This window comes from Danio rerio, chromosome 15 (assembly GCF_052040795.2).
Source record: "Danio rerio strain M-AB ecotype USA chromosome 15, GRCz13ab, whole genome shotgun sequence".
Lineage (NCBI taxonomy): Eukaryota > Metazoa > Chordata > Actinopteri > Cypriniformes > Danionidae > Danio > Danio rerio.
In genome coordinates this window covers 47,375,001-47,387,500 of record NC_141035.1, presented here as the reverse complement: position 1 = coordinate 47,387,500, position 12,500 = coordinate 47,375,001, and the positions used below count along the sequence as shown (strand labels likewise).

The window sequence follows — 12,500 nt, the reverse complement described above, 5'->3', positions numbered from 1 at the left end:
TATTTGCCTATTGCTCTCTTGTGCAATAGGTGCATTAGTGCGTAAGCGAGGTGCAACTCTGCGCCGGAGTTTAGACCGGGTTAGTTTTGGTCTTATGAAAAATCTATTATAGTTTCTCAATATAGCAACGCGCCAGCGGTCCGCCTCAGAACGCCTTCCTTATTAAACCAGAACACCTATGGGCGCACAAATGAGCGCTAATGCATTTGCTATTTAAACAGCGTAGCGCAACGCCTCAAAACGACTCTTGCGCCAAGCTGAAACTACCAAAAGACAATTGCGCCGCGCCTTGCGCCACACTGCGCCGGGTGTATGATAGGGCCCTTAAACTGTCCACAGATGGTAAGAAAACGGTATCTCTAATACTTGCATCAACACTTCACTTCTCAAGAGAATGCGAGCATTGAAGAAACAACACACAAATTAGACATAATAAAGCATCAAAAGTAATTTTGCCATACATGAATATGAAACATAAATTTGTCAGGACTTAGATCTTTAGTTATCACTTTAAAATAACATTTCAACAACAAAATAATATAAAATTAATTATTAAATATTAAACTGGCTCTTACTGTACAATCATGCAGCCCTATTTATCACTAAATGTCCTATTAAACATAAAGTTAACTTATTTTTATATTTATGAAAAATATTAGATTTCACCTGAACACTGAGTATAAGACTGCTAATAAATAAGTAAACAAATTAGTCTAAAATTCATTGTACATACTTTTACTTCAGTAAATAAACAATGTTATAATCCAATTTAACAGATTTATCTATTAATTCTTGACTCTAAATACACTTTTTGTTAAGCACATGTAGTATACTTGAGTATAAATGTACTTATTGATTTAAGAATGCATTATCTGCTAATGTATTTACTAGTGAAGTCATTTAAAACATTAATTAATTGACAAAAAGGAGCAAGAACACCAGTCATGTGACCTACTGTACAGGGATTAAGCGTAAAAAAATAACTTGTAATTTTCTTATAACATTACATTTATTTATCATCTGCTCTCACGTGCCTTCATATCAGAGGAATGAATTTCCATATCAAAACCTACAGCTTGTGTACATTAGATTCAGTCTGAACACCATGCAAATCATAGGTCTCGATTCCTGGTGGGCCGCAGCTCTGCAGTTTTGCTCCAACTAATACAGCTATTCAAGAAAACTAGAGACTATTAAGCAGGTGTGAGTTGAAGGTGGTTGAAGCTAAACTATGCAGAGCTGCAGCCCTCCAGGTATTGAGTTTGAGAACATTGATGTAAACGGTGTATAAACAATGTTAAATAATTGTCTATAAAATGAATGTACTTTAAGATGTACTGTATATGTCTTGTGCTATGATTCCTGCTTTAATGTGTATTTCTCTGATTGAAAATGCTTTTAGTTTCATTACATAAACTTCTTTGTTGTCGTTTGCTCTAATCTGATGATTATTACAGTGACGGCTTTATAAATGTATGCAAATGAATGAAATAAATGTTACATTTGTATGAGAATTGCACTTATTTGTTGCTTGTATTGTAAAAAGAAAGCTGTTATGCAAAAAATATGAAATATGTTGAAATAAGGAGCTACAACTTTGCTGTTAAGATTTCTTGTAAACATTTTTGGTGTAATTTTGTGCACTTTTCTAGCAGTTTCTCACTAAAAATGCTTAAAACAGGGGTCTCAAACCCAAATGGGCAGGGGGCATTTCAGTGACTGACAATTCATAGGAGGGCCGTTTCAACATTCAAGCACAAGACAAAAAAGTGGAAACCTGACATAACTGATGCATCTTAGGACAACAGACATGACATTTATATTTCAAGCATTCCCAGTCACCAGTGATAATGCAAATCAGCACGTTTATGGTGTCACACATCAGCTGCTGAAATCTATCTGTGGTTGTTGCGTGTATGGCCGAGCATTATACACACTCAGTCATTCTCCCACAGAGTATGTGCAGTCAAAACTCTAGCTTTTTGTTTCTTGTTGTACATATTGAAGAGGAAGTTTAAACTGCTATGAAAACACTACAAATAATAGGCTTAACTAGAACCTAAAGTTCGTCGACAAACTTTGATTTTAGCTTGAGAAATCCAACGTGGCTGCGATAAGATTGGGAATGGGAGTTGACAATGAGCACAGCGGTTGCTAAGTGGTTGCTAGGCAGTTGCTAAAATGTTTATGGCATTGCTAGATGGTTGCTGAGCAGTTGCTAAATGGCAATGCTTGTGCATGTTTGATCAAATGCTAATACTTAGCAGACATTTCTAGCATATGTTATTGAACTTAGATAATCATCACTAGCATGCATAGTACAGGAAGTCCCATTTGCTAGCATGAATCAAACGAGCCAATACCCAGGTCCCTACAATGATGTAGAGATATTGCTGTTTTGGTTACTAGGTTAGCCTGTTTTATTGCTATGGGGACAATCGACAGCTTAGTGACGATACATTAAAGCCTTTTGCCAATATAAGTGATATAAATCAACCCTGATGTCTCTATGACAGTCAAAAACTGGACTTGGATATTATGCAAAAATGGCTTGCCATATTTTATTATAAAACATGATGCTTAAAAAGTGTGAAAGGGATACATGCTAAAATGGCTTGCCATATCAGTGAAAAAGGTTAGTTTAAGTCATGGAGTTTATGGCTTGCCATATTTTGGGAAAAGTAATGCTTAAAAATTATTTATTGGAAAACCACAAGTCTGATACATTTACATTTACATTTAGTCATTTAGCAGACGCTTTTATCCAAAGCGACTTACAAATGAGGACAAGGAAGCAATTTACACAACTAAGAGCAACAATGAATAAGTACTAAAGGCAAGTTTCAGGTCTGTAAAGTCTAAGAAGGGAAGTATTAGTAGTATTAGTTTTTTTTTTTTTTTTTTTTTTTTGTACAGTTAGTGTGATATTCAAAGAGGCAATTGCAGATTAGGAAGTGAAGTGGAGACTAAATAGTTGAGTTTTTAGTCGTTTCTTGAAAGTAGCGAGTGACTCTGCTGTTCTGATGCAGTTAGGGAGTTCATTCCACCAACAGGGCAGATTGAGCGTGAGCGTTCGCGAAAGTGATTTCTTCCCTCTTTGGGATGGAACCACGAGGCGACGTTCATTCACAGAACGCAAGTTTCTGGAGGGCACATAGATCTGCAGAAGTGAGAGCAGATAAGATAAACCTAAAAAGACATAGCAACAAAATCTATTTGGGGCTTGTAATAAAAAGTTATATTTCACATTTTTTTATTCAAAAACTAAAAAACTTATCAGCATGAGGAGATATAACAACAATCTTAAATGCAGAAGGCACATTTTGACCAAATTTGGGCCATGTAGCATAAACGGCCTAGTAGGAGATACATTTGGTTTTGAAGATGGAGTAGTATAACAGTATGTTGGCTTTTGCGAAAGTTATTATTCTGTCCCAACCAATTGTATTATCCCAGAGCCTTAAAAACAGCAGAAAGCTGTTTGGGTAACTTCAGTGACTTCACTGCCACTAACAAAGTGACTTCACTGCCGATTGTTATTCTCAATATCTTTCTTTATTTTTGTAAAACTACAACAAAGAGGTAAACGTATGTACAGTTGAAACCAGAAGTTTACATACAAAACATCTAAATAAAGGGAATTCTTTATTAATTTTTAGACAGTCAAAAGTTTACATATATTGCCTTGGTATTTTTTAGCTTTGCTTTTAAACTGTATAACTTTGGTCAATTGTTTTGGGTATCCTTCCACAAGCTTTTCACAATGGTTTGAAGGAATTTTGACCCATTCCTCCTGACAGAATTGGTGTAACTGAGTCAGATTTGTAGGCTATCTTGCTCGCACAAGCTTTTTCAACTCTGCCAGCAAATTTTCTACAGGATTGAGATCAGGGCTTTGTGACGGCCACTTCAAAACATTCACATTTACTTTAACAAGTCCAATTCAACCAGCACTACATTTTACTAATGTGCAGAGTTTTTATGCTAATCTTAATAAGCATATGAAGAAAATCTATTAAAGGAGGCCATTCAAATCGAAAATTAGCAAATTGATCATATTTTTTACACCACCAGCATAAGGTTTAAGCCATGAAGAAGTGTTTGAACAAAAAATTACAGGTGCTTTAGTAGAAGTAGAGCACTTACAGACATGTATTTCAACGTTTAAATCAGCCAATATTAAAACACATGTGTTACTGTCGACCGTACACTGAGAGAAAGTTAAACTAATCTGAATGCAGTATTTTATATGTCGACTAGATGGCGGGTTAAAACCACAAGTGGCTAGACCGGACTGCACAACAAAGATAGTGGCTCAAAAAATATATTTTTTTGCGGATTGAATCTCGTTATATTTTTGATGTGACTTTCGGGGTGGAGGGACGAGGGAAACGAGCTGTAAATGACTGGCAGGGCGGTAGTTTGAGACCTCTGCTTTAAAAAGTCAATTATTTGTACTTTATATTATTAATGCATGCAAATGGAATATATTTATCAGTAAACTCATTTTTGTTCTTGAATATCAAATTAAAAAGATATTATTTTGTGCTATGAATTAGTCCTTAAATGAATGTAATTAGCCTGTATATAAAGTTCTGTTTTTAGCATTTATGTCTAAGTGTAATTCATAATGCAGTGTAATTCTGAGTTCAGCTTGACCATCCCTGCCCACCTCTGTGTGTGTGTGTGTTTGTGTGTTTGTGTGTGTGTGTGTGTGTGTGTGTGTGTGTGTGTGTGTGTGTAGGAAGGGCCGTATGTGATGTTGAAGAAGAACTGGGAGATGTACGAGGGGAACGAGCAGTTTGAAGGTTACTGTGTGGATCTGGCGTCTGAAATCGCAAAACATATCGGCATCAAGTACAAGATCTCAATCGTGCCGGATGGGAAATACGGAGCCAGAGACCCAGAGACGAAGATCTGGAACGGCATGGTTGGGGAGCTGGTGTACGGGGTGAGTGTTTCCTCGTATACAAAGAAATATATATATTTACAGTCAGGGTTTTACATTAACACCCGCCAAATGCAAGGCAAGGCAAGGCAAGGCAAGTTTATTTATATAGCACATTTCATACACAATGGCAATTCAAAGTGCTTTACATAAACAAGAATAAAAGAAACAAGTAAAATAAAAGTAAAAACAAATAATAAAAATGCATAAAAACAAAACAAAACATAAAAACAGGTAAAATGTGATATAAAAGAATGAAGAAGAAGAGAAAAACATGATAGTGCAATCTGTCGGACGCAGCACAGTGCTCATTCAGTAAAGGCACAGCTAAACAGATGTGTTTTCAGTCTTGATTTGAATGTGCCTAATGTTGGAGCACATCTGATCATTTCTGGAAGCTGATTCCAGCAGCGGGGGGCATAGTGGCTAAAAGCTGATTCACCCTGCTTTGACTGAACTCTTGGAACTTCTAGTTTATATGATCCTAAATATCTAAGTGATCTGTTAGGTTTGTATTCAGTGAGCATATCTGTAATGTATTTAGGTCCTAGGCCATTTAGTGATTTATAGACCAGTAATAATACTTTAAAATCTATTCTGAATGTAACTGGCAGCCAGTGTAAAGACCTGAGGACAGGTGTGATGTGCTCTGATTTTCTGGTTCTGGTTAGAATTCTGGCTGCAGCGTTCTGGATGAGCTGTAACTGTCTGACTGTCTTTTTAGGAAGACCAGTGAGGAGTCCATTACAGTAATCCACCCTGCTGCTGATAAAAGCATGAACAAGTTTCTCTAAGTCTTCACTAGAAACAAAGCATCTGATTCTTGCTATGTTTTTGAGATGATAGTATGCTGATTTACTGACTGCTTTGACATGACTGTTGAAACTCAGATCTGACTCCAGAGTCACACCAAGATTCTTGACCTTATTTTTTGTCGTTTGACCTTTAGTGCCAAGGTACGCATTTACCTTGAGAACCTCATCTTTGTTTCCAAACACAATAATTTCAGTTTTCTCTTTGTTTAACTGAAGAAAGTTTTGGCACATCCAATTGCTCATTTCATCAATGCATTGGCAGAGGGTCTCAATGGGGCTGTAGTCATTAGGCTGTAAGGCTAGGTAGATCTGAGTGTCATCAGCATAGCTGTGGTAGGAGATTTGGTTCTTTCTCATTATTTGGCTTAGAGGGAGCATGTAAAGGTTGAACAGGAGAGGTGCCAGAATCGAGCCTTGTGGGACTCCACACGTCATGGGTGTCCACCTCGACCTATGGTCACCTATACTGACATGGTAACCTCTACCTTCTAGGTAAGATCTAAACCATTTGAGGACCGTGCCAGACAACCCAACCCAGTTTTCCAGCCTATCCAGAAGTATGCTGTGATCGACAGTGTCAAATGCAGCACTGAGATCCAACAATACCAGCACTGTTATTTTACCTGAATCTGTATTTAGTCGTATATCATTGATTATCTTTATAAGAGCGCTCTCTGTACTGTGATGTGCTCTGAACCCCGATTGAAAATTGTCTAAACACCCCCTGAAGTTTAAGAACTTGTTAACCTGGTTAAAAACAACTTTTTCAATGATTTTGCCAATGAAAGGGAGATTTGAGATTGGCCTGTAATTGCTCAATAGGGTGTTATCCAGGTTGCTCTTCTTCAAGAGGGGTTTAACAACTGCAGTTTTAAGTGAGGTTGGAAAAATCCCTGAGAGAAGTGAAGCATTTACCACTTTTAGAAGATCCATTTCTAAACAGGTAAACACCGTTTTGAAGAATGATGTGGGAAGCGTGTCAAGACTGCAGGTTGATGTTTTCATAACTTGCACAGTCTCTTCTAAGATTTTACCGTTAATTGCCATGAAATCAGACATAATGTCTGATTTCTTAAGTTGTGGTTGAGCTTGTTTGATATCGACACAACTTGGCTGATTGGATGAGCTGATTGCCTTTCTGATATTATTGATCTTATCAGTGAAGAAATGAGCAAACTCATTACATTTGCTTTCAGAGAGGAGCTCACTTGGAATCTGACTGGGGGGGTTTGTGAGTCTCTCTATCGTTGCAAAGAGTGTACGAGCATTATTTAAGTTGCTGTTTATAAGGCTTGAAAAGAAAGTCTGTCTAGCAGTGTTTAGTTCCATTTTAAAGGCATGAAGACTGTCTTTATAGATGTTATAATGGACTACTAGTTTCGTCTTTCTCCACATACGCTCAGCTTTTCTGCACTGTCTTTTCATCATTTGTACTTTCGGTGACCTTGTCCAAGATCCCTTTTGCCTGCCAGTCATCTTCTTGACTTTAACAGGAGCGATGTCATTTATGACATTCTCAATTTTAGAATTGAACAAATCAAGGAGAGAATCAACAGAATCTGCAGATATACTTGGTGCCAGCGATATGGCTTTCATAAACTGCTCACTGGTGTTCTCATTTATGCATCTCTTTCTGACAGAGACAGATCTGTCTTTAATAGCTGGAGTGATCAATATATCAAAAAAGATACAGAAATGATCAGATAGTGCCACATCCTTAACAACAGTTGATGAAATGTGTAAACCCTTAGTTATAAGTAGATCAAGAGTGTGTCCACGATTGTGTGTGGGTCCTTGAACATGCTGAGTCAGATCAAAAGTGTTAAAAACAGTCATCAGTTCTTTTACAGCATTGATTTCTGGATTATCAATGTGAATATTAAAATCCCCAGCAATACTAAAATAATCAAATTCAGATGTTACTATTGATAACAGCTCTGTAAAATCCTCAATAAAAGCTGGAGAATATTTTGGAGGTCTGTAGATAATGATCAGTAAGATGCGTGGAGACCCTTTTAGTGCTATACTCAGATATTCAAAAGAAAAATAGTCACCAAATGACACTTGTTTACATTCATAGACATCTTTAAACAGGGCAGCGATGCCTCCACCTCTCCTATTAACTCTGCAAACACTCAAAAAGTCAAAGTTTAAAGGAGCTGCTTCATTTAGAACTGCTGCGCTACAACTGTCATCTAGCCAAGTTTCAGTTAAAAGCATAAAATCAAGGCAATTTGTGTTGATAAAATCATTGACTAAAAGTGACTTATTATTGAGTGATCTGATGTTTAAAAGCGCTAACTTAACAGTTTTAGCTGTTTTTTCTATAGTAGTCTCAGATCTACATCTAATAGACACCAGATTTGAATGATTTGCTTTACGGCCTGATGAAGTCTTTGGTTTTCTGTCACTTAACACAACACATATCTGCTTAGAGAAAGCTACAGACACACTGGGTTCCTGCTTGTTCTGAAAACATTTGATAAAGACACTGTTATCTAAGCAGGCCCCCGACACACATCAGTGACAGCTCTTGTGTTCACCAGCTGAAGATGGGGCGTTGTTGTTTGGGCCCTGGCGGTGTGATCGGAGGGCTCTTCCAGGTGGGCTCATAGGTGGTTGTGGAGCAGGCCGCTTTTTGGTTGGTAACTGGGGGCTTGCGGCAATGGAGTGTGAAAGTTTAGTTCCAGCACACACCAGTTCCTCCATCTTTTTTGAAAAACCCAAGAGTGGTGAACATTGTGACAATGAGAACGTGTCCGGTGACAGAGGCTGTGCATCTGGAGATTCTGTCTGCAGAAATATGTTTTCCTGAGGATCATTTTTGAGTGACGAGACTTGATGCTGTTCTGATGCGTCACAGTCTGCCTGTGTTGAGCAGAGGGCAACTGATAGTGTCTCTATCAACATTGGGTGTTTTGGCTGCGTGGCATTATCACTGTCCTTGGGTGATTCGTCAGCCACAAGTCCACTCAGGAGCTGATTTGAAGTCCTGTGGTCATCCGGACATTTGCTAGGTGTGTGTTTGCAGTTCAGTTCAGTGGCACACACAGCTGATGGATGATTGAGGGAGAAAAAAATATTGTCCTTTAGCACCTTTGCACCAAGTTTGTTTGGATGAAGGCCGTCTGATGTAAACAGCTGTCTTTGGTTCCAGAAGAGATTGAAGTTGTCGATGAAATTCAGTCCTTTCTTGTTACATGTTTTCTGTAGCCATACATTTAGACCAAGAAGCCGTGAAAACATATTTGTCCCTCTTGCAGGGAGTGGTCCACTTATGAACGGCTGAACCTTCAATCTTTCAGCTGTTTCCAAGAGCTCACAGAAATCTTTCTTGAGCAGTTCTGACTGTTCTTTCCGAATATCATTCTTCCCCACATGGATGATAATCCGTTTTGCCGTCTTGTGCTTTTTCAGAATTTCCTCAAGCTCTTTGTTTACATCAGAAATTGTTGCATGAGGAAAGCAGTATGTCATTGTAGATCTGCTCCTGAAATTCTTGATTACTGAATCTCCTACGACTAGTGTTCTTATCTCAGGTGTGATCGGAGCAGAATGCCGGTGTCTAGTCGGCCTTGAGCCTCTGTTCCATGCAGAATTAGTTGCTGAATCATGCGATCTCTGTCTGACTGCATTTGGGGATTCTTCACCCATATTACTCAAAACTTTATATCTGTTCTGAAGCTGTATTTGAGTCCGAGCTGTATTTGGGGTAGAAGACGCTAATGCGGCAGCGTATGATCTGACCCCACGAGTACCCTTTGGTCTCGCACCTTGTTTATGCCAATGCTCATTTTCAACAGTTCTTTTCTGTTTTTCTGTGCTCAAAACAGTAGCAGGAACAGATTTATGGGACTCACCGGCTGTGTGCTGAGAGAATCCACAATGAAGCTGAAGTTCTGGTCGGATCGCAAGCAACTTCGTTTCAAGAACTGCAATCTTTTGTAGAAGTTTGTGGCAGTTTGTACAGCAGTGAGAATCTGAATTAATCCGATCCAGAGGCATTTTCACAGCCGTGTCTTCCCGTCTCCGGAATGTAAGCAGCTGATAGCTGGTAGCGGGAGGATTGTTTAGACGGTAATTCCTTTCTTGTTAGTAAAGCTATATTCCAGAAAGTTTGTAGAATCGATGCTGATCTTCAAGCTGTGTTGTTTGAGCACTGTGCTGATAGGCTCAAGTTAAAATTAGGGTATAAGATATAAAAGCAAGAGTGCGAAGAGCGGAGCAGTGGGCAAAGACGTCCGAACAGTAGCAAAGCAGGAAGTAATGCGGGTAAATTTCAGCTCTGCCACTAGCCTCTTTGGCTTGTTGCTGTGAGGCACTAGTGCTAACCACTGGGCCATCGTGTCACCCATCTAGGAAAGGAGGAGGAGTAGGGGTGGAAGGGGGGATTCTTCAAAACGAAGATGGCTGTGATATGGAACTTAAAGTATTTATAGTGGCTTAGAAATCGTCTGATTTGTGAATCATAAATTGAATAATGCAGGGCCGGCTGCGAGCAATCATAAGCATGTGATCCTCTCGAAATTAGTTATAACTAAACTTCACTTACTTCATCAATTTACCTATAGCGCATGTGACTGTGGGGGAAACCGGAGCACCCGGAGGAAACCCATGCCACAGGGCTCGAAATTAACTTTCTTACTTGGTAGCACCGGTGCTCCCAACCTGAAATATTTAGAAGCACCAGAAAAAATTTAGGAGCACCAGAAAAATTTAAGAGCACCCACCAAAAATGAATGATATATTTGACAAGTTGTATATTAAGGGATTTATTGTATTTGAAAACAACATCAATTGGGACTAACAAAACCCAGAAACAACTATCTAACTAATGCTGTGATGACTTAATATTTGTGCAATAATTCCATAATGAATGTTGAATAATTATAAAATAATAATAATGACGATGATGACGACAATAATACTAACAATGAATTATATTTCTCATCATCATGCTGCCTTGAATGTGCTTTAATTTAAGTTATCTGCTATATAAAGTCCTACTGAAAAATAAATTGATGGTTTGTATCAAACACAAATGAAGCATTGTAGTAAGAAATATTTATTTTCTACTATAGTTTTTATATGCATGTCAATTTAATAAATAATATTTCTGCTACAAAACAAACAAAATATTATAATAAATCATTCAATTCAATGCTGAAAGCTGCAAAGCAGTCATCAGTAATTAAATAGGAAAATAATGTACACCTCAAGAAAGAACGGACAAAAGAAAGGAAGAAAAGTCTCACTTTTAAAAGTTTTGGTTTCGGTTCGTGTCGTTTTAATGCTCAGCCTCTTTATGCGCTGAATTACATTTGTCTGTGTTTGTGGAAAAGCATGCGAGTCGGCCGGCCCAATATGAGGGGGGCAGAGCAGGATTCTCCCGATGACCACCGGCGCAATACTGATCTTTATTATAACCTGCATCAGTATTCGTGACGTCACCCATAGGTTTCTGAAGAGCGCAAAAGAAGCCACAAGTAGGCGCGGCCAACCATCGCCATTTTGTTCGCGCGTCATCACACCCACGGCGGGATACCAAACAAGGGCAAAGAGGCGGAGAGTGGGCGGAGCTACAGACACCTGCTAGCATTTTGCTTGGACCTGGTTCAGACACACTTTACTTTGGGAGAACGCTTAATACTTTATCACCTGTGACTCGGTTGTATTCTGACCACTTGTGCTTGGCTGTATACTATATCAATAAAGTGTTTATTCTTTTAAAACACTGCTGTAACACATTGAGCCACTAAACATTGTACTTATGACGTTTTTCAACAGGAGGAAACGCGAAGTACATCCATACACTTCAGATATAGTCTGTGTTAGTTAATGTAAGACTATTGATGAAATCCAGCATAACACTGTATGACAACACTTCAGATGACTGTTCTAGAGCCTACAGCTAATCAATCTGACAGATTCTGCAGTGCATTACAGCTCTAAATATAAATATAAACGATAAATGATCTTAAATAAAACAAATACATGTATAGAGATGGTATATAAGTAAATAACTTTACTCACAGGGGAAACGGAGGCCACGTGAATGGTTTGTGAGCACAATTAAGTGCACTCAGCATGCCATGCCATCTAATAATTGTAGGAAACAAGTCCAAAAGGCAGTCGACTGTGTAAAGCCACATAAAACAACACAGAAATACGATAAATATGCCGAGTTCAGTGGCTAATCTGCAGGATTCAGCTGAGGTGACGTGACGGCGACCAACGAGACCTAGCTGTCAATCAAGTGGCCACACCCCTAATTATGCAAACTTAATATAACTTAATATAAAGGAAACGGATGAGTTATTAAAAAATTCACCCCCCTCACAGTTGTTTTGAAGGGTAATATTAGCTGTATGAACCAAAATCTTTTTTTGTAGCAGGCTGTAAACACCTTTTTTCTGCTGTAAAGTTGGCCATTCTAACAGTTGGCTCAACTGAAATTTGCTCTATTTTGGAGCCCGGAGCAGCCAGGACTAGCGGAACTTCGGATGAATTGCAGTTTTAGTTACTTCCGTATTGGCCTACTGAGAGAGAGCGGGAGGTTGCCGCTTGCTCTTCAGCTGTTTGCATTCCCCGCAGTCACAAAAGCTCCCTCCCTGTCACCTGACAGCGGAAAGTCTTGAGTGATTGACAGCTCATATGAACCAATATAGCGGCAGGGAAGACCGATTTTACCACGTTTTTAGAAAAAAAAACAAAAAAACAGGTACAAAAAAACACTA

General features: G+C 38.7%; 1 protein-coding gene and 1 long non-coding RNA gene across 23 annotated transcripts in view; one reads left to right on the top strand and one right to left on the bottom strand.

Moving 5' to 3' along the window:
- gria4a (glutamate receptor, ionotropic, AMPA 4a) overlaps nucleotides 1–12,500 on the top strand; it is an 877,747-nt gene that overhangs the window by 126,875 nt on the left and 738,372 nt on the right. For all 11 annotated transcript variants that reach the window (XR_015508480.1, XR_015508478.1, XR_015508477.1 and 8 more), the window contains 1 exon segment: nucleotides 4,745–4,951. Coding sequence is in view for 7 of the 11 variants with exons in the window: in XM_087282680.1 (XP_087138806.1) it covers nucleotides 4,745–4,951 (207 nt within the window). In the remaining 4 variants the exon portion in view is untranslated.
- The window catches only part of LOC141377928 (uncharacterized), a 244,751-nt gene that overhangs the window by 190,229 nt on the left and 42,022 nt on the right, over nucleotides 1–12,500 (bottom strand). The window lies entirely within an intron of this gene.